Below are 22053 nucleotides of genomic sequence, written 5' to 3' on the forward strand. Positions count from 1 at the left end.
CTTGCTGCCACTAGTCATGAGCTTGAGTCTCTACTCTCTACCTCAAGAGGTTCAAAAACTTTTAAAGGAGTTTGATGACCTATTCCCTCAAGAAGTTCCAAGTGGACTTCCACCCTTAAGAGGAATAGAACATCAAATAGACCTCATACCGGGTTCTAGTCTTCCTAATAGGCCCGCCTATAGGACTAACCCTCAAGAAACCAAAGAGATAGAAGCTCAAGTTGATGACTTGTTGAAGAAGGGTTGGGTTTAAAAGAGCCTTAGCCCTTGTGTCGTCCCCGTTCTCTTGGTGCCTAAGAAAGATGGCAAATGGAGGATGTGCACTAATTGTAGAGCCATCAATAACATAACAATAAAATATAGGCACCCAATCCCTAGGCTAGATGATATGTTAGATGAATTGCATGGGGCCATCATATTTTCCAAGATTGACCTTAAAAGTGGTTATCACCAAATTCGAATCAAAGAGGGTGATGAGTGGAAAACTGCTTTTAAGACCAAATTTGGTTTATATGTGTGGTTAGTGATGCCTTTTGGCCTCACTAATGCCCCTAGTACTTCCATGCGCCTAATGAATCATATTCTTAGGGATTGCATAGGAAATTTTGTGGTTGTCTACTTTGATGACATCCTTGTGTATAGTAAGAACTTATATGAACATCTTGGACATCTAAGGCAAGTCCTAATAATTCTTAGAGTCAACCACCTCTATGCCAACCTTGAAAAATGTACTTTTTGTCAAGAACAAGTAAATTTTTTGGGCTTCATTGTTGGCAAAGAGGGGGTAAAAGTTGACTCCGAGAAAATAAAAGCTATCTAAGAATGGCCCACCCCAAAGAGTGTTGGAGAAGTTAGAAGTTTTCATGGCTTAGCTAGCTTCTATAGAAGGTTTGTAAAAGACTTCTCCACACTTGCATCCCCTCTTAATGAGCTTGTTAAGAAGGATGTACCATTCCTTTGGGGTGAAGCCCAAGAAAAAGCTTTCAAAACCCTAAAAGAGAAACTCACCAATGCACCCATTCTAGCTCTACCAAATTTTGACCAAACCTTTGAGCTAGAATGTGATGCATCCGGTTTAGCCATAGGTGTTGTGTTACTTCAAGGAGGTCACCCCATTGCTTATTTTAGTGAAAAACTTCATGGGGCCACCTTGAATTATCCCACCTATGACAAGGAACTCTATGCCCTCATAAGAGCTCTACAAGTTTGGGAGCACTACTTGGTGACTAAGGAATTTGTTATTCACACCGACCATGAGTCACTCAAGTATCTTAGAGGGCAAGGGAAGTTGAATAAAAGGCATGCAAAGTGGGTGGAATATCTTGAACAATTCCCCTACATCATCAAATATAAGAAGGGAAAGAGCAATGTGGTAGCTGACGCTCTTTCAAGGAGGCATACCTTGCTCTCCACCTTAGGAACACAAATACTTGGCTTTGATGATGTAAAGGAATTGTATGAGCTTGACTTAGATTTCCAAACCACTTATGCCAAATGTCTCCAAAAGCCTTTTGATGGATTCTATCTTCTTGAGGGGTATCTTTTTAGAATGGGCAAACTTTGCATACCCCAAGGATCCATTAGAAAGCTTTTGGTCAAAGAGAGTCATGAAGGAGGTCTCATGGGCCATTTTGGGGTTGACAAAACCCTAAGTTTCTTAAAAGCTAAATTTTATTGGCCACACATGAGAATAGATGTCCAAAGGCATTGCTCCAAGTGCATTACTTGTTTGAAAGCTAAATCTAGAGTAATGCCTCATGGACTCTATACCCCCCTTCCTATAGCTAGCTCCCCTTGGATAGATATTAGTATGGACTTTGTGCTTGGACTTCCAAGGACTCAAAGGAGATTTGACTCCATCTTTATGGTAGTGGACCGTTTTAGCAAAATGGCTCATTTTATACCATGCCACAAAGTGGATGATGCTAGCTATATAGCTAAACTTTTCTTTAGGGAAGTGGTCCGTTTGCATGGACTACCCAAAACAATTGTGTCCGATAGGGATGCTAAGTTCCTTAGTCACTTTTGGAAGGTACTATGGGAAAAACTAGGAACAAAGCTTCTCTATTCTACTACTTGTCATCCCCAAACCGATGACCAAACCGAAGTAGTAAATAGATCCTTATCCACTTTGTTAAGGGTACTCCTCAAAGGGAATAAGAAAACTTGGGATGATTATCTCCCCCATTTAGAATTTGCATACAATAGAGTAGTCCATAAGACTACTAATCTTTCACCCTTTGAAGTTGTCTATGGTTTTAACCCAATAACTCCTCTTGATCTATTACCCCTTCCTAATACCCCTTCCTTGTTTCACAAAGAAGGAGTATCTATGGCGGATTTTATTAAGAAATATCATGAAAAGATCAAGAGTCAAATTGAAAAATAAACACAAAAATATACCAAATACAACAACAAAGGAAGGAAGAAACTCACTTTCGAAGTTGGGGATTGGGTTTGGCTTCATTTGAGGAAGGATAGATTTCCCACTCAAAGGATGTCAAAACTAAACCCTACGGGAGATGGACCATTCCAAGTCCTTCATAAAATAAATGACAATGCATATAAATTAGACCTTCCTTCTGAATATGGCACTAGCTCATGTTTTAATGTATGTGATCTCACACCATTTTTAGGAGCTGAGGATTTGGATGAAGATTCTAATCTGAGGACAGATGCTTCTCAAGAAGGAGGGGATGATGGAGGACCATCCTTGAAGACACATGTGGGCCCCATCACTAGGTCCATGGCTAGGAGAGTTGAAGAGGAGGAGGGAGTTCACACACCAAGGGACACTCTCCTCATGATCATAGAGTATTAGTTCTCTCCTAAGCCTCATTACTCATTAGTATAGGGTTTATTTTTATTTGCCAATTTTACCCTTGTATTTTGGGTGTTTAGGACTTAGACTTTATTTTTCCTTTTATTTCCCATTTTACCCTTGTATTATGGGGTGCTCTAGATAATTAGGTTTTTAATTTGGGCTAGGGTGTTACATTAGAAGGGTGACGCATTTTTGGTGCTCATTGGATCTATTTTTGGTGTTAGAAAGGCTTAGGCCCAAGTGGAGGGCAAAGGTTGCATGGTCTTATCATGCACCTAGATATAGCCAATCTAAACCCAAAGATTCAATCCTTGGCCACCAAGTTGCATCTAGGGTTCATTTGCATTTCATTTGGAGTGCATTTGCCTTATGAAATGCAACCCTAGATGTCTCCCCTCCTATAAATACCCAATGCTCCACACCTTGTAAATACTTTGGATTATATGATATTGAGTGAGCATTTTATGCCTCAAAATCCCTTCCTTAGTCCCTAGGTTAAATTTGGCTAACCCCCTTCATTCTCCACCCTTAGAGAGTGAAACCCTAAAGTGGCCTCCACCTACACTTGGAGTGAGCCAACCTTGAGCAACCATACACCATACACCATACACTTCCGCCAATCATCACTACTTCTCGCCTAGCTTCCTTCTTCCACCATAAACCTCCCTTTGTCTAACCTTTGGTGAGCCTAGATCATGGGCAAGGTGTCTCCCTTCAACACTTCATTTACAACCATGGAAGGAGGGACTCCATCAGCAGGTGCAGTTAATGTGAGAAAAAATACATATGCCGACCACTAGTACAAGTCATAAGAAGTGGGACTTTGCTGCCATAGTGGATGCCGCCTCTGAGTCCGAACCAGAGCAGGTGGATCTCTTTCCACATGTTCCTAAGACTAAGTCGAGAGTCCCGTATATTCGCGATGTAGAGTCAGATAACCTTCTCAATAAGGCAGCTGACTCTTACGGCAAGGCTTGGGCTGATTTTCCTCCGGCGGTTCAGCATGATATGGCTCTCCTTGAGGCAACTGGATATGACTGGGAAAAAGGCTGCATTGATCCGCTTAAGGCACAACCTTCTATGCCTAAAAAGTCAGCATCGGATAGGCCTAGAACCCTGATGAGTCATTATTTTCCCCTATTTTCTTACCTTTCTGTACTTATTTTAATCTCTGATTTGCGCTTAACTGTTGATTATCTCCACTGTTTTCTATTTGGGCTTTAATTGGACCGGTAATTCATATTTTAACTAATTTGAATTTTCTGAATCTAATTATTCCAAATTTCATTTTCAGGGCAGTTTAATAATTATTTGGGCTTGGAATCAATTTCTGGACTTCAAGTGGAGCTACCACGTCATCTGCCACATCATCTGCCATGTCACCACTGCACCATTTTTCCACCTCAGCATTTAATTTCAATCTATTTTTATTTTATTGTATTATTCGGTCAGACTTGTATGATGGGGGCCCAATTTCGTTTTAGGTCAACTGCACCTAGGGTAGGGCTGACTGGGCAGCACTAACATGAGAGGCTGATGTGACTACGTGAACAGTAGCCTCCTTCACCATTCCAGACGTTTTTGGCTTCTCTTTGTTCTTCTGTTTTACGTTTTGCTCTCTTGTAGCCCAGTTTCACGTTTTGCTCTATTTAGCTGCCATTTTCGTTTTACTTCCTTCTTCTCTTTATATATGCATTTTTGTATCTGAACTGAACCATTTGCATTCAATAAATACTTTCGTTTCCATTTCCGTTTTCATTTTCGTTTCCAATTTCTGTTCCATTTTCGTTTCTGTTTGTATTATTTTTGTTTCTGTTCCATCTTAATGGAAGGCTAAAAACCCCTGGGTTGGCTCCTTGAGCAGATTGCAATCTCTGTTTGAGGTTCAGTTATGTGTGTTTATCTCTGTTCTGCTTTGTCTTTTCATTTAACCTCTGTATGAGTGTCCATGCTTAATGGGTTGTGCTTAATGCCACAGTTGCTTAATCTGTGTGAAGAGGTTGATGTTGTATACGTTTGCTTAATTCGTGTAGGGACATCTTGGGTTAATCTTCGCTTAGTTGGTTAACTCGGATGGAACAAGGATTAAGTGGTTAATAGAGTAATCTTTTGAGAACCAGGATAAAAGAATTGCAATCTGAACAGGGAACCAATCTGTTTTACTTACTGTTTTATTTCGTAATTATTGTGTTTCAAACTAAAAATCTGAAAACAAACCCCCCCTGTGTGTTCAAGCCTTTAACAGTAAAAGACGGTCCTTGGGAGACGACCTAGGAGTCACTTCCTAGTACTACAGTTAATTGTATTTATTTGACCGGGTACGGCTCCAACCAAACCCGCGCAAGATCAAGAGCTTCTAAGTCAAATAAGTACTCATGAGCATGATTTCTATGTGTTGATTTTGTTGTTGTGTTTTGGCCTTGGCCACTGATCTTTGTTTTGGTTTTATTTTGTTTTTTTGTTATCTCCTTCCTTTGTTTTTTCTTAGTGGGTTTTGGTTTGGTCCCCCCACTTGTACCTTTATTTTCCTTTATATTTTAGTCCACTTTGATATGCTGCAGATGAATGGTGTGGGCTGAGGTGCTAACCTAGTTAGGATCTCTTGCTCACATAGTGATGCCTTAGCATATCTATCTTTTTCAAAAAAAAAATATACACACACGCGCGCGCATACAAAGAAACATTCTGTGTGAATTTTGTATAGATTATTTTGTACTTTCATTTTAGGTTGCAACACATCTAGAAGAGCCAAAACAACCTCATAATCTCTGGTAACCTTTGTTGTAAGGGTTGAGCTTGAAGAGGCTTGTTTGGAAGAATATTTGTTGTTGAGCTTGAAGAGACTCATTTAAAGAATACTTGTTGAACTTGAAGAGACTTATTTGAAAGAATACTTGTTATTAAGCCTGAAGAGACTTGTTGTTCAAAGAATACTTGGGTAGTTGTTTGAAAATGTAAGTCAAAGACTACTTAGGATTGAGACAAAAGTGGCTTGTTAAAAGAATACTTGTTTCTTGTCTAAAAGAGTGGAACTCAATCTGGTTGTAAATAATATTAAATAATAAAAGGGGATAAGATATTTAAAATATTATTGTTATTATGCTAATTTTATCATAGGATACCAATTTAGGGCGTTGTAGGGGTGCATAATACCTTCCCTACACGTAATTAACCCTCGAACCCAATTTTGGCTAAGAAGGCCTTTAATATGTGTCTTTTCTCCATAAAATGACCAAAATAAATCTAACAAATAAGATAAAGGTCAAAAACTATAATTTAGCCTAAATATTGCCCATTGATAAAAAATTTTAATTATTAAATTTTTAAAAAAAATATATTTATTTCTAATAAAATTTAATATTTAATATTAAAATTTTAAACATATGTTAAAAATATATTTTAACAATTCTACCAGTTAATAAATATCACAAATTTGAACATATTGTTCAAATTCTATAGTATGAATGAGAAAATATAAATGTATGGAGAGTTTTATGTATAGAAATATTACTTAAGAGAACATGAAACCAAAATTAATTTTTTTATTAAAAAAAATTATTGATTTTATTTTTAGTTATTCAAACCTTATCACGCATGTTATTTTTTTATTAATTGTATTATTTAAAAAATCTATATTCACCTTTGAAATCTCATAAATTCTTAATATATGAATATATTTTGTATTACAAAATATTGATTAAAAACGTTTTTTAATTTTTTTTTAAAAGTCATTAAATTTCTATCGAGTCTTTTGAAATCCATAAGAGTCATTAAAATTCATATTACAAAATCTTGATTAAAAATCTTTTAAATAACTTTTGCACCATGTTTTTCCTTAATTTTTTTTTTCGTCTCTAGAGTATCTATCACCGACTGCTATCGACGGTAGATACTCCAACAAAAAAAAACACAAGTTTCGAAATGTGAAATGTATTAAATGCATTAAATGCATTTCAAAATTCATTTAATACATTCCTTAAATTGATTATCTTTGTCGGTTATTTTTTGATTGTGGACACCTATGTGCCACGTTATAAAGTCGTGACAATAGAATGAGTGGCGTAAAAGAAGTGATAAAAGTTATCTTGGGACTAGGAGGAGGTTTGGAGATTCATTCGGTGGCTTATAAAGCTAGGTTGAAAGATAGAGAATAGAAATAACAAAGAAAAATGTATCTACAACAAAGAGTGATAGTGATAGTGGTCATGGCTTTGGTGATTAGCATTGGCATCACTAAGGGGCAAACCATATGCAACATATCACTAGAAGATGCGTTGAAATGCAAATCATCAATGACACCTCCAAATCCAACACCCCCCTCCAAAGATTGTTGTGATGTGGTCTCACATGCCGACTTGCCTTGCTTATGCCCTTACAAGAACTCTCCTTTATTGCCTTCTCTTGGCATTGATCCTAATCTTGCCCTTCAATTGCCTGCAAAGTGCAACATTCCTAACCCCCCCAAATGTTAGTACTAGCTACCAAATTTTAATGTAGCATGTGAAATAAATAAAAATCAAATTATTATCTTTTTCTTGTCTCTTCTATGTCTATTTTTTTTTTTTCGTCCCTGGAGTATCATAGCAGTGACTAATCTCCTTGCTACGTTGGAGGCACCTCAAAGGGTGGGATAGCTGGCCCCAAGATTTAACGCGGCTGCATACACAAGGCAGGATTCGAACCCCTGACCTTGTTTAAGCGTGGATCAACCCCTACCGCTGAACCACACGCTTAGGGTTTTCTATGTCTATTTTAATTTCTATAATATTAATAAAGTAATTAATCATGACTATTATTTTTTATATATAATTTAATCAATAACAATTTTTACAATGCGCTTGATGAAATGTTTGTCCGCATTGTAAAATCATAAAAAATCATATTTTCTTCACTTTCAATTACATCGTCATCCAAATAGAGAAAATATATATAATATTAATAACCATAAAACGATGTTGATTTTTTCTTATTTTTCAACAAATATGAAGCAACAAGAATAGCATTCAATTATTGTTAGAGACTTTTATTTAACAAAAGCATTTTTCGGCGTTTTTATTTGACGAGTGGGTTTTTAAATTTTTTTGCAACCTCTTAACTATTCGTACTAATGTTATTTGTTTGAGATTATAATCCCCTGTAAATCCAAAAGGTTTTCTTCAATGTACACGTCAACGCATATATATATATATGATTTTGTTTAGAATATTATATTTTAGAAAATAAAGTGTAATAATGATTGAGGTAACTTTTACTAAGTATTACATCATTCAATAACTTGATATCAAGGGAAGTGTATTGGATTAGGATTTTGAAGGAATTTTATAGTTGAAAAAAGTCATGTGGATTTTAAAAGATTTTGCAGGATTTTCATGACTTTTAAGATTTTATAAGATTCCACAAGACTTTCAATTACGATTTTAATGGATTATGCAAGACTTTTAAGTTAAGATTTTAATGGATTCTGCAGGACTTTGTGAACTTTGCAGAATTTCATAAATTTTTGACATAGGATAAAAATTCAAATTTTTTTATACATTCAAATTTAAAAATAGTCAAATATAAAAATTAAAAAAAAACAATAATAATATTTAGATAAATAATAATAATAATTCTTCGTAATATCATGTCGTTCAAAATAGAATTCAGCCACATATTCATAACTATACTAATCCTCCAAGCATTAGTATCTTTTCGCTTTTGCTCCTAGGTTTTAATAATAGACTCAAAATTATGATTTTTATTAACCGGTAATGTTAAAGATGGAGGTTCGTCCATCACTCTAATTGAAAATTCATCATAATGATATTTTTTACAAAGAAAGTTATGTAATGTCACATATGCTAAAAATTATTCTAAACAACATTTCAATTTTTTTTATAATTTGTGATTTAAAATATTTTATTTATAATTTTATAAATGATTAAAAAAATAGTGGGACAGCTACCCTACTCTCTTATAACTAAATATGTCCCTTCATTTTATATCGGTACTGAGGTAGAAATTTACAAACATCATCTAGGAGAAAAAAAAATATCTGAAATTTGTTACAGGTACAAAATAATTTTTTTTAAATTTTTAATTACTTTCAATTATTCACTCGTGAATAAATATTTTTAGAATTGAATTCTAAACTACAATGTCTTATGTTAATTTTCTTTTTTAAAATATAAAAAATCCTATTTTATAATATAAAAATTTAAAAAATAAAATTCATAGTAAAAAAAAAGAAAATAAAATAATTGTTGAGTCATAAAAGGGGAATGATAACAATAACAAATTCAAGAGAGGGAGAAAGATCACAGTTTTTGCTGAGAGGGTTCTTCCTCAACCTAAGATTCATTCTTATCTCATTCAGCTCACAGAAACACTAACTCAAATTCATCTTATACATATATATATTACTCTAATAAATCTAAATTGATTACAAGGTCTTGAAGATTTATAGTTAATTATAGAGATTATGATATCAATTTTAGCTTTTACCTTTCCATTTTTTTGACGCGTGTTATAAAAAAAGTCTTTTAAAATCCTATGAAATCCTAAACCAATACACCCCCCTAAATGTGAGTTTTGTAAATTCAACTGTTAGATTGAAAGTTCATATCACTTTATATGTTTATATCAAATTTTGTTAAAATTAAACAACTTGAAGGTAATCAAAGTGTTCATATTTTAGTATATTTTGAAATATATATATATATATATATATATATATATATTTATTTATTTATTTATTTATATTACGTCAGTTTTGTTTTATAAGAATGAAATATCAAATTATCTTAGATTAATATAAAATTTTGTATATATGATCTAAGGGTAAATAATTTTCAATCTAATGGTTGGATTTACAAAATTCACATTTAATATAAAATTATTTAGCAATGTAATACTTAGTAAAAATTATACCGATATTATTATAACCCTCCTCGTATATATATATGATTTTGTTTAAAACATTATATTTTAGAAAATAAAGTGTAATAATGATTATAGATTAAAAAATTAATGATTAATATTATAATTACTTTTAGATTTTATTCTGTATAAATATGATTTTATCACAAATTTTTATCATTAATTTTTTAATTAATAATTATAAATGCACTTTATCTTCATAAATATATCTCCTCACTTTAGAAGAATAAAATCTTTTTAAAAGAATTAAATCTTTTTTTAATGATGCATATCTTTTTTAAAATTTAACCTCAGTCTTTTATCTTTGGCTTCTTGTTATAATATTTACCATACTATTATAGTATTATGATGATTAAGGACTCTTTTATATGTGTAATTGTATTTTAAGGACTCTTTTATATGTGCAATGGTATTTTCTTGCTAATTTGATAATGTTTTGAATTGTTGTTCTGCTCACATATTTGTTTTTATATCTTTTAATAAATTAAACCTATATATAAAATACGGATATTTATATCACGTAAATATTTTAAAGATTTTTAGAGATTTTTAATTTTATGTTTACTTCAATTTTTATAACTATTTATAAATTAATTTTTAATATTTCTAAAATAAATTATTAATAAATAAAAATAATCTTAAACTACAATATAAATAATGTATTGTAAATCTAAAATATCTAAATATGTTAAATATTTACTTATTTTAATTTTAAATTAAATCTTATATATTAAAGACAAACGTTTTTACTTAGTCTATCAAACAAGTTGTTCAGAAAAGGTTGGATACATGGACGGATCTACATTGGACACAGTGGGGCACTTGCCCTCACTACCATTTTATACATATATAATTTTTATCCAAAAAATAATATATTTTAAAAAATAAAAGTTATATTCTAATAATATATATATATATATATATATATTTTTAAATTATCATTTATATAAATATAAATTTGGAGGAGGTGTTCATTTATTTGATACTTGTCAAACTTTTGAAGGATGTTAGTTCTCATATATAATAAAGAATAAAACTCCTTCATAATGAATCAGTTTTTTTTTTTTAAATTTAATTATAATATATATATATATATATATTAATGTTCATATATATAATATAATATATTAAAAAAAAAATTTTGATAAAATAAAATTTGCAGCATGCATGTTTACCTTTTGTGCTTTCTATTTATTTTATACATTGATTAAAAAGTAAAAATAATAAAGATAGTAAGATTATATATGTTGATAAAAAAATCAAAATAAGAAAGATTGGAAGATTTATGTTCTATTTTGAATTTTTATTATAAAATATATTTTAAAATAAATTATCATCTTAAAATTTGTATCCGATATTAAAAATATGTTTATATCATAAATAAATTAAACTTATTTTTTTTTATAAAATATAACATATTTATTTTTATATTTTTATTATTGTTAAATTATTATAAAGTAGGTCTTTAAGATTGTAGTTCTAACCAAACATTTAAAAAATATCTATGACAATTAAATAAGTCATATTTAGGACATGTATTTTTAAAGAAAGTTAAGTTCAAACCTATTAAATTATAATATAACCTAATCTAACCTAGTTTATTTTCATCTTTTATCGTAATTATAGATATAAAAACTTATAAAAATAATTATGATATATATTTATACTTTTAAAAGTTATATATAAAATTTTTAATACTACAAATATATAAATAAGTATTGTCTCCACTATCCAATGTTTCAAGATCTGTCACATGTCATGTGACTCACATTTATAAAGAGGAGAACATGTGTGATGAACTTCTTTAATAAAAATAATGCAACATAATAATAATTTTCTAAAAAATATTATAAAGGATATAAAGAGAAGAAAAAAAATAATTAATACTATATTAAAAATTAACATAATACTTATTTTAAAACTTATTTTTCTTTACTTACATATAGTCATGGAATGTATAAAATTATGAAACAAGACCATGAAATAAGATGTATAACGCATAATTTTTTATTTTTTATTTTTGTGATTTTAAATAAATTTCAAATAATAAAAGGGAGTATATTGCGTTAAAGATTGAATTTTTTTTCTATAATATTTTTTTTTAAAAATAATTACATAAATGAACCCTGCAGCAATTCAATTACAGAAGTAGCACAGTTTACTGTGCAGGATTAGAATTCGTTTTTGCAGAATTGATTTTCTTTTTAAAATAGAATTTTACAATTTTAAAAATATGTAATAATTAAATAAAATTTGTTTATTAATATAATTAATTAAAAATATAATAAATTATAATATTATTAAATAATAATTTTAATAAGTTATATTTATAATAAATTTGAAATTTAATAAATAATAATGTTAATAAGTTACATTTATAATAAATTATAAATTTAATAAATAATAATTGTAATAAGTTATTTTTATAATAAATAACAAATTTAATAAATAATAATTTGAATAAGTTATTTTTATAATAAATTTCAAATTTAATAAATAATAACTTTAATAAGTTATTTTTATAATTAATAATAAATTTTAAAAAATTAATTTTAATAAGTTGTTTTTATAATAAATTAGAAATTTAATAAATAATAATTTTAAGAAGTTAATTTTATAATAAATTTCAAATTTAAAAAATAATAATTTTAATAATTTAGAATTATAATAATGTATAATGTTAATAAATTATACTATAAGAATTTATAATATTAATAATTTATAATTTATAATTTAATAATTTATAATATGAGTAATTTATATTTTATTAATTTATAGATGAGATGTGGTGTGATTGTGACAAGTTCCAAAAAGTTCATATCCCTTACTCGCATATACTCGCTTCATGCTTACATGTACACCACGACTATCAAAGCTACATATCTCCCGTATATATCTTATAACAAGTTGCAAAGGTATATGAAGAACAGTTTGGAGAGCTCCAACATGAAGATTATTGACCTACTTACACTGGTCTAACTTTGTAGCCAAATCCGGAACTCAATATAACTTCTAAGGGTCGACCCAAGTCTAGCAGGATTCGAACAGAGATGGACATTAGAGAATAACATAATTATGTAAAAAATTGTTCCTATTGTCACACTCCTAGCCACACTAGGAAGACATGTCCAAATATTGGTCATCCAGTTAGTTCCTCCCAACATTGATCTTTATTGTTGTAATGAATTTTAAGTCTCATAAATGTAATTTTTATTGAAACTATAATTAATATATTTATTACATGCTAAATTATTATATTTAGTAATTATAAAAATATTTAAATTATATATTTTATTAATATTTTAAAACACACACATATAAATGTAACTTATTATACTTATTATTTATTACATTTCTAATTTATTATGAATATAACTTATTAAAAATTTTGTTTATTAAATTTATAATTTATTATATAAATAACATATTAAAATTATTATTTTTAAAATTTTAATTTTATTATAAATAATACTTATTAAAATTATTATTTATTAACATTATAACTTATTACATTTTTCATTTATTATAATAAACATTTAAATTAATTTTTTAAAATATTAATTAATAAATTTTATTAAATTATTACATATTTAAAAATTCTTTAAAATCTTAAAATTCTATTTTCAAAAAAATCAATTCTGCAAAAATGAAAAAAAACAAAAAACAAAAAAAGAGGCTGCCCGGAATTCCAGCCAAATTGCAATCCATTAATATTGTAGCAGGTCAGAATTTGGATCTGGAGACCAAATTCTGATCTTGCACAATAAACTGTTCTACATTTGTAATTAAATTGTTGCAGGGTTCATTTAAGTATTTATTTTTTAAAAAATTATATTCTGGAAAAAAATTCTTAAAGATTAACATATATTACAGCCTGTAATAGTTTATTCTTTTGCATACAGCTAATAGGTGTTTCAGTTTGTTTTGCCAGCTGTCATATTTAGTTGTTTATATATATCTTCTTCTCTGTAACATTTATAATCAATGAGAATTCATTGTTACAATTCTATTATGATATCAGAGCTATCATAGATTATTAAAAATGGGTCACCCACCATTGATACATGCACCATGGGTATGAGGGAGTGTATTCAAGTCTCGCCAAATCATTAAAAAAAAAGGGTCACGTACCATTCATTAATACATACACCATGGGCATGAGGGATTGTATTCAAGTCCTGTCAATCCTAGATCATTAAAAAGGCCACACATCATTTATCCACGTACCAAGCCCAATAGCGCTAGACGTGAGGGGAGTGTATTGTGAAAAACCCAAGTTCCACATCGACTAGAGATTAGACAATTAAATAGTATATAAGTGGAAAGTAACCCTTACCTTACAAGCTAGTTTTGTAGGGTTGAGTTAGGCTCAAATCCACTATTATAAGATGGTATCAGAGCCATGGATAGACCATCACATTATGGATCAGGTCATTCTTTTTCTTACAGGATTAAATGATTCATATTCTCATGTGAGGGGTCAAATCTTACTCATGGATCCAATTCCACCAATGAATCAAGCTTTTTCCCTTGTAAGTCAAGAAGAGACTCAAAGGGAAATTGGAGTTGACCATCCTTTGCAAGAATCACATCCTTCATTTGCTTTGAAAGCCCAAGACAAGTATAAACATAATTAAAAGGAAAGACCATACTGTGAAGAATGCAAGAAACATGGCCATACAAAGGACACTTGTTTCAAGATTCATGGATATCCAGCTCACTTCAAGAAGAAAACATCTAATGCTCCTACTTCCACTGCCAAACCGGTGGTCAATCAAGTTTCTCGTGATGAAGAAAACCCATTCCCATTCACTGCTCAACAATATCAGCAATTGTTAGCACTGCTCCAGAATTAATCAAGAAGTTCAAATACTCAACATTCTGATCAACATCAAATTAATGGTACTATCTTCACAATTCATCCAAGCACTAATTCTAATTTCTCTTATAATTGGATCTTAGACTCTGGTGCTAGTACTCATGTTGCTTGCTGTAAATCCATGTTTTATTCCTTCACTGATGTGCATGACCAATATGTGACTCTGCCCAACAAATCTAAAATACCTGTTAAAGGGATTGGTAATATCAAGATAGACGTCAATCTAACTTTGTTCAATGTTCTCTATGTTTCTACCTTCAACTTCAATCTTATCTATGTTAGTTCCCTATTGCATGACAAAAAGCTCTGCATAACCTTGTATGCTACTCACTTTGTGATACAGGAGGTCACCAACTCCAAGAAGATTGGTCAGGGTAACATGTTTTATGGGCTATACATGCTATGTCAACTTGCCAACACGAAATTATGTAGTATAGTTTGCAATAACATGTGTAATAATGTTGTTAATGCTTCTGCTTGTAATAAAGCCACTTTGTGGCATAATAGATTAGGGCATGTGTCTGACAAGATTTTAAGACTCATAAGCAATAAATTGGACTTGGTTGTTCCTGCCTCATTTGATTCCTCTAATTGCAATATATGTCCTCTTACTAAATTGAAAAGATTGCCATTTACTTGTCATAATAATTTTTTTGATTCCATTTTTGATCTCTTACATTGTGACATATGGGGTCCTTATGTCCATTCCACCTATAATGGCATGAGGTATTTCTTAACCTTGGTGGATGACCACTCAAGGTACACTTGGATACACCTTCTCCAACATAAATCAGATGCACCAGCAGCAATAAAACGGTTTTTCAGATTTGTCCAGAATCAATTTAGAAAGAAATCAAACAAATGCGAAGTGACAATGCTAAGGAACTTCTCTTGACAAAATTTCTTTCTCAAGAAGGAACTTATCACCAATTCTCATGTGTGGAAAGACCTCAACAAAATGCAGTGGTGGAAAGAAAACACCAGCATATCTTAAATATTGCCCGAGCTCTATACTATCAGTCCAACATCCCTATCTCATATTGGGGTGAATGTATCCAAATGGCCACATACATTTTAAATAGGCTACCATCTCCAAACACCAACAATAATTCTCCATATCAATTGTTATACAACAAAGAACCAGACTATACCAATATGCATTCTTTTGGTTGCTTATGCTACACAACTACTCTCTTGTCCAAAAGAAACAAGTTCTCCCCTAGAAGTCATCCTTGCATATTCCTTGGATATCCGAATGACACAAAAGGTTACAAAGTTCTTAATCTCACCTCAAATCAAATTGAGATTTCAAGAGATGTTATCTTCCATGAAAGCATATTCCCCTACAGGAAAAATCCTTCCAACAATAATTATGATCCTTTTCCTGATCAAGTCATCCCTCAACCCATATCTGATCACTACACCATCCCTTTGACTGACCAAACACAAACTACAGATATAACTCAGCCACCTAGAAGATCAATAAGAATTACTAAACCTCCAGCCTACTTGCAAGATTATCAATGGCAGCAACCTACTACTAATACTGTTATATCCTATAGAAAAATAGCTATCCTATGACAAACTTTCACCTTCCTTATGAACTTCATCTGCCAAATCACCAAAACTTATGAACCTTATACATATCAACAAGTTGTGAAGTTCCCTAAATGGAAACAAGCCATGGCTGAGGAGATCAAGGCATTGGAAGAAAACAATACATGGACACTTGTCCCTTTACCAAAGAACAAGAGGCCAATTGCTTGCAAATGGGTTTATAAGCTCAAACATAAGGCTGATGGCACAATTGACAGACATAAATCTCGGTTAGTAGCTAAAGGCTACACTCAACAAGCTGGTGTAGATTTCAAAGATACTTTTTCCCCAATGGCAAAGTTGACTACTGTGAGAACTCTCCTAGCTGTTGCTGCAATTAAGAATTGGCAACTCATTCAACTTGACATAAATAATGCTTTCCTAAATGGAGACCTTGAAAAAGACATTTACATGACCATTCCACAAGGGTATACAACACCTAAAGAGGGGTTGGTTTGCAAATTACAGAGAAGTTTATATGGCCTCAAACAAGCTAGTAGACAGTGGTTCTCTAAGCTCACTTCTGCTTTGATTCATCACGGGTTCAAACAATCTACAGATGATTACTCCCTATTCTTTAGAGGAAAAGGTTCCAATATGCTCATTCTACTTATGTATGTTGATGACATTGTAATTGCTGGATCCAATTTTGCTCTAATTCAATCCGTACAAGGCTTTCTTCACACTATATTCAAACTTAAGGATCTAGGAAATATGAAGTATTTCTTGGGTCTAGAAATTGCCCGAAGCCACCAAGGCATATCTCTTTGTCAAAGAAAATACACCCTGCAACTTCTAGAGGATACAAGATTCCTAGCTTCCAAACCACTCATGTTACCTATGGATCCTACTCTTCAATTAAATAATACAGATGGAACGCTCCTGCAAGATCCTTCTGTGTATAGGAGACTTATAGGGAGAATGATCTACTTGACCATTTCAAGACCTGACATTAGCTTCACTATTAATAAACTTAGTCAGTTCTTGAAAGAACCAAGAAATACTCACTTGACAACAATTCACAACCAAGAAATACTAACGCAAATTTGGCTAGGTGTGAAGAAACTAGACGATCTACAACTGGTTATGCTGTCTTCTTAGGAGAACTTTGATATCTTGGAAATCAAAGAAGCAACCAACTGTATCTAAGTCATCTACAGAGGCAGAATACAGGTCCCTATCTACAGTTGCTAGTGAAACTGTTTGGCTACAGAGACTACTCTCCACTCTAGAAGTTCACATACCATCTGCATATGTTCTCTGTGATAATATGAGTGTTATATATCTAGCATCAAATCCAGTTCAACATGAAAGATCGAAGCACATTGACATAGACCATCATTTCATAAGAGAATTAGTCACCAAGAAGAAACTCAAGGTACTACATATACGAAGACAACATCAAATAGCAGATTTTTTTTACTAAAGTCTTGCCAGCACCTATGTTCAAGTTTTTTAGTCACAAGTTAGGAATTCATAACATATTCCTTCCTACTTGAGAGGGGGTATTACAGTCTGTAATAGTTTATTCTTCTGGATACAACTAATAGGTGTTTTAGTTTGTTTTGCCAGCTGTCATTTTTAGTTGTTTATATATATCTTCTTCTTTGTAACATTTTTAATCAATGAGAATTCACTGTTACAATTCTATTAACATATGAATTTCTCTTATTAGAAAAAAAAAATCAAGTCCCAACTAATTTAATGAATTTCATTTACCATTTTATAGTTTCCAATAAATATTTTAATTTATATGGAAAGAGAATTCTTAATTTTTATGAAAACAAGAAAAGAAAAAATAGGTCAAACATAGCCTAGTACTAGTAAAAACTACAAGTTCCATAGTAATAAAAAAAATTACCTGCAAAATTAAGACTTCAATAAATTTCAACAGTCACCTGACATGGAGAGAAACAAATAAAATGAATACACGAGATGATGCAAGCTAAAATGAGGGTGCCATCGTGGCAATCCTCCTAGTACACATTGTGGAATGAAATTTTCTAATCTAACGGTCCAGATCTTCAGGAAATCCACTCACGCGGATAACCAAACAATCCAACGGCATGGAATCATTCATCTTATATCATTTGATAATGGTATCGTAGCCTATAAATAAGATATAAAAGTCCCAAAGTCCGAAGAACAGAAAGCAATAAGAAAGTGAGCACACATTTTGAATTGTGAAAAGCGAAGAAGACAATGTCTGGAAGAGGGAAGGGAGGAAAGGGTTTGGGAAAGGGAGGAGCGAAGAGGCACCGTAAGGTTCTGAGGGACAACATCCAGGGGATCACTAAGCCCGCCATTCGCCGCTTGGCCCGTCGTGGCGGCGTCAAGCGTATAAGCGGTCTGATCTACGAGGAGACACGTGGCGTCCTCAAGATCTTCTTGGAGAACGTGATTCGCGATGCGGTCACCTACACCGAACACGCGCGCCGCAAGACCGTAACCGCTATGGACGTTGTCTACGCCCTCAAGAGACAGGGCAGAACCCTCTATGGCTTCGGTGGTTAACTTAGATACGCATTTATGGGATCTTAGTCCCCAATGTCATACCTTCTCAATTTCTGTTCATATCAAAATTGTATCTTGTCAACTCCCTTTTTTTTTTTGCAATGTAATGCGTGATTTTTTCTTTCTGCTATGATTAATTGTTTATTATTACTTTGAGCCATAGTATAATTTTAATTTATCTGTTGATATGCTTGGCCACTGGTGTAGTAGCATGACCGGGAGATTAAAGCTATAGTTTGACTTTGAGGACTAGCTTAATACAGTTGTTTTATCATTTTGATGATTATCCATCAAATCTTCATTTACAACCCCAATTAAAGGTTTGCCCAGTCACAATTGTAGGGTGTGTAATTAGGCAAAAGTTGTTATTTGTAGACAGAATTCTCTGTTTATTATATTTTGCTAGTTCATCAATTGGTGATCTGTCAAGGACAGTTTCATAGACCTATAAAGCATGTGGTTTGTGGTTTGCGCACGAGGTTGATGCAACCAGTTCCATCAAATATTATTCTAGGGACCTTGAACTTGATATCAGCAACACAAGGAATGTGCTTGTCAGGTATAATGCAACATGGAATGGGTGTTATCTTTTCAATAAGCTCTTCTAGCTGAATTTGCAACATTTATAAGGTTATGACAAAGTTCTCCATGGCCATGACATCCGTTGAAGGGATAGATTCTAGGCTCTCACACCCCTCTGCTATTCCATTGGGAATGTGACTTGTTGAATAACTTGAATTTGGATGGGTGAGTCAGATTGGATCTCTCTGGATGGTGGCACTGAATTGGAGGGTGTTGTGTGGCGTGGTGTCTACGGTCACCTTCACATTGTGCCGTGCAATCAACTTAGCCATGTCTACTAGAGGAAGCATGTGACCATGGCCCATGAAGGGGATGAATACAAAGTGAAGGTTGCAAGTTGGTGTTGTCTCCATCGCAATCTCAAGTGTTGTGTTAAGGGAAGAATGAAAATTTGAAGGCAATTCAGATAGGTTTTAGGCTGAGACTTGTCACAGATTTGCATGGAGCATATCTACTACAATTTGTGTCACGTGCAACAACAACGTAGTCTTCTGTCATCTATGATATTGATATAACCGTGCAATTCTAAAAGATTGGTTGTATTGATTATTTATTTTTTTCTGACTACATTTCTATATTGTTCAACTCTTGCATTTTGATCACAACCATACCACAATAATTTATCCTCCTCCATACATCTTGAATGTCAAATCTATCTTCTTCAATAGTCTTGTTTATGGGTGTTGGGTTGTCAAGGAAAGAGTGTGTGGGACACATTTATCACAAGCATAACTCGGCTGATTCCAAGTTATAGTTATGTTAGCATTAGACATACTATATTTAAATAAGATATATGCCAAGTTTCTTATCAAACACCTCACTTTCTTTTTTATAAGAAACAGGCGATACAAAAGTCAACTGTTGTAGTTGAAGAACCTAAAGCCTTATAAACCTCACACTAGAATCATACTTCTAATGTAAAACTCGAGTCTCGTACTTTGTAATTAGATCGTAACTTCCCACCATGTTCTGCAGCCTCAGCGGCCATGTAGGCAAGCTGGGCACCAGCCACTTGACTAGTTTCATGTAAACATTGCAATGTCAGTGTCACCACTTACGCCACTTGTATACAAATGAGAAACATGGTGGAAGGCTCTGTTACCAATTGATAGGTATTAGTAAATAAAGTAAACGAAATATACCCCGAGTCACCAGAATCATAGGAAGAATCAGGGAAACCAGTAAAAGGGGAGACGCCTAAAAGAATCGAACCAAGAATTTTCTAAAGAAACATTTGAAAAGTGAAAGCATCCTCTTTTGCAATGTAAAAAAATACTCCGATTTAATTTCTGTACTCAATTGTTAGCTACATTTAGATTTCCTTCATAAACTATAAATTATAATTAGAACTATCAGGTATAACTTGATGAGGTTAAAGGAAAAAAAAAATACAATAAAAGGAACCAAATCAACCACAAACAAGTTAATTATTATAATGTAAAAGGTTAATTGATTTAAGGAAAAAAGTAGTAAAGATTCGTGACTACAGATTTGAGAACAATTTCTCTATAAGCTCATGCATATGCATAATGACTAACTACATCAAATCCAAGCATCAGAGTCCTGTTAGCAAGAATAATTCTTCTTACCTCCACAATGCAAAGGATAATCAATTATAAGTTTACAAATAAATTAATTCACACGATCTAACAAAGGAAAGCTTGAAACTTAAAAGCATCTATGATATGAGGGCAGTGATTCAGTACATCCTACAGTTGCCTGTTACTTCTTCTATCTGCTTTAGAAAAATTGTGAGAATTGCAAGTTGGATGTGAATTTTTAAGAAGTTCAATTGGTTTGGATTGAAGTTTGTTAAATTTAAATAGAAGAATGAGCTTCAACGCAGGAAATCAAACAGAAAAAGGAGACACCCATGCCTGAAAGTGGAGAAAAAAAAAATATTTGGACCATTTATCAATTTTTGCGTGACATCCTTGCGCAGGAACTAATAATGCTAATCTTTATATCATTCAATTTTTATAGGATGCCCCCGAAGTTACAACTCTTGCACCTTCCTTGTTTTTATATAAATACAGTGAATTGTGTATATTTATTCGATGTGAGACTTTTTCACAATCCTTCACGAGACAAATATGCATCTCGTTCATTTAATAACACAAAAGATGGTACGATAAGAATCTTGAGAAAACTACACCAACAAAGTTGATTGTTGTAGTTGAACTGTTGAAGAGCTCAAGACCTTATAAATTCTGCTCTAGAACCATACTTTTAATATGAAACTCAAGTTTCATATATCTTGGATCGTAATTTCCCACCAGGTTTTGTAACCTCAGCGGCTATGCAGGCTGCTGTACACTCGCCCCTTGACTAGTCAGTCCCAGATAAAATATGTTTAATAATTATCATAAAATATATTTCCTCAGTCGAAGGAATATTTTCATTAAAAATATCTTTGGATGCATGCAAATAAAAGAATCACATTGAAAGCAAAGAAAAAAGCACCACACGGTTACTTAAACCAACGTCTAAAGTATGATTCAATATAAAATGACAAATTCTGATACCTTAAGGGGAAGCCAGAAAACTTGTAACTACAACGAGTTGAAAGGCCGTTTCCGGTTTGCACATGAGACAATTTATTGAATAAAAAAAGTGGACTCCATTTTATTTAAATCCTTAATTTCGGATTTGAACTTTAAAGCCAGTCCATAAAAATAGATTTAAAATAGTATGGAAATGTGAGGTTATGGAACAGGTTGGAGCCATGGGATTTTTTGCC

General features: G+C 32.1%; 1 protein-coding gene and 1 non-coding gene across 2 annotated transcripts; one reads left to right on the forward strand and one right to left on the reverse strand.

Annotated features, from left to right (window-relative positions):
• The first annotated feature begins 18345 nt into the window (after positions 1-18345).
• On the forward strand, positions 18346-18861 carry LOC109792729 (histone H4). The gene has a single exon (XM_020352163.3). The coding sequence runs from the start codon at positions 18420-18422 to the stop codon at positions 18729-18731; it is 312 nt and encodes a 103-aa protein (XP_020207752.1). The 5' UTR covers positions 18346-18419; the 3' UTR covers positions 18732-18861.
• A 2348-nt stretch (positions 18862-21209) lies between these two features.
• On the reverse strand, positions 21210-21313 carry LOC114915437 (U6 spliceosomal RNA). The gene has a single exon (XR_003803437.1). It is a non-coding gene; the product is annotated as a U6 spliceosomal RNA (small nuclear RNA).
• Between the last annotated feature and the right edge of the window lie 740 nt (positions 21314-22053).

The sequence above is a fragment of the Cajanus cajan genome, chromosome 1 (genome assembly GCF_000230855.2).
Source record: "Cajanus cajan strain Asha chromosome 1, NIPB_CcT2T_4, whole genome shotgun sequence".
In the NCBI taxonomy this organism is placed as follows: Eukaryota; Viridiplantae; Streptophyta; class Magnoliopsida; order Fabales; family Fabaceae; genus Cajanus; species Cajanus cajan.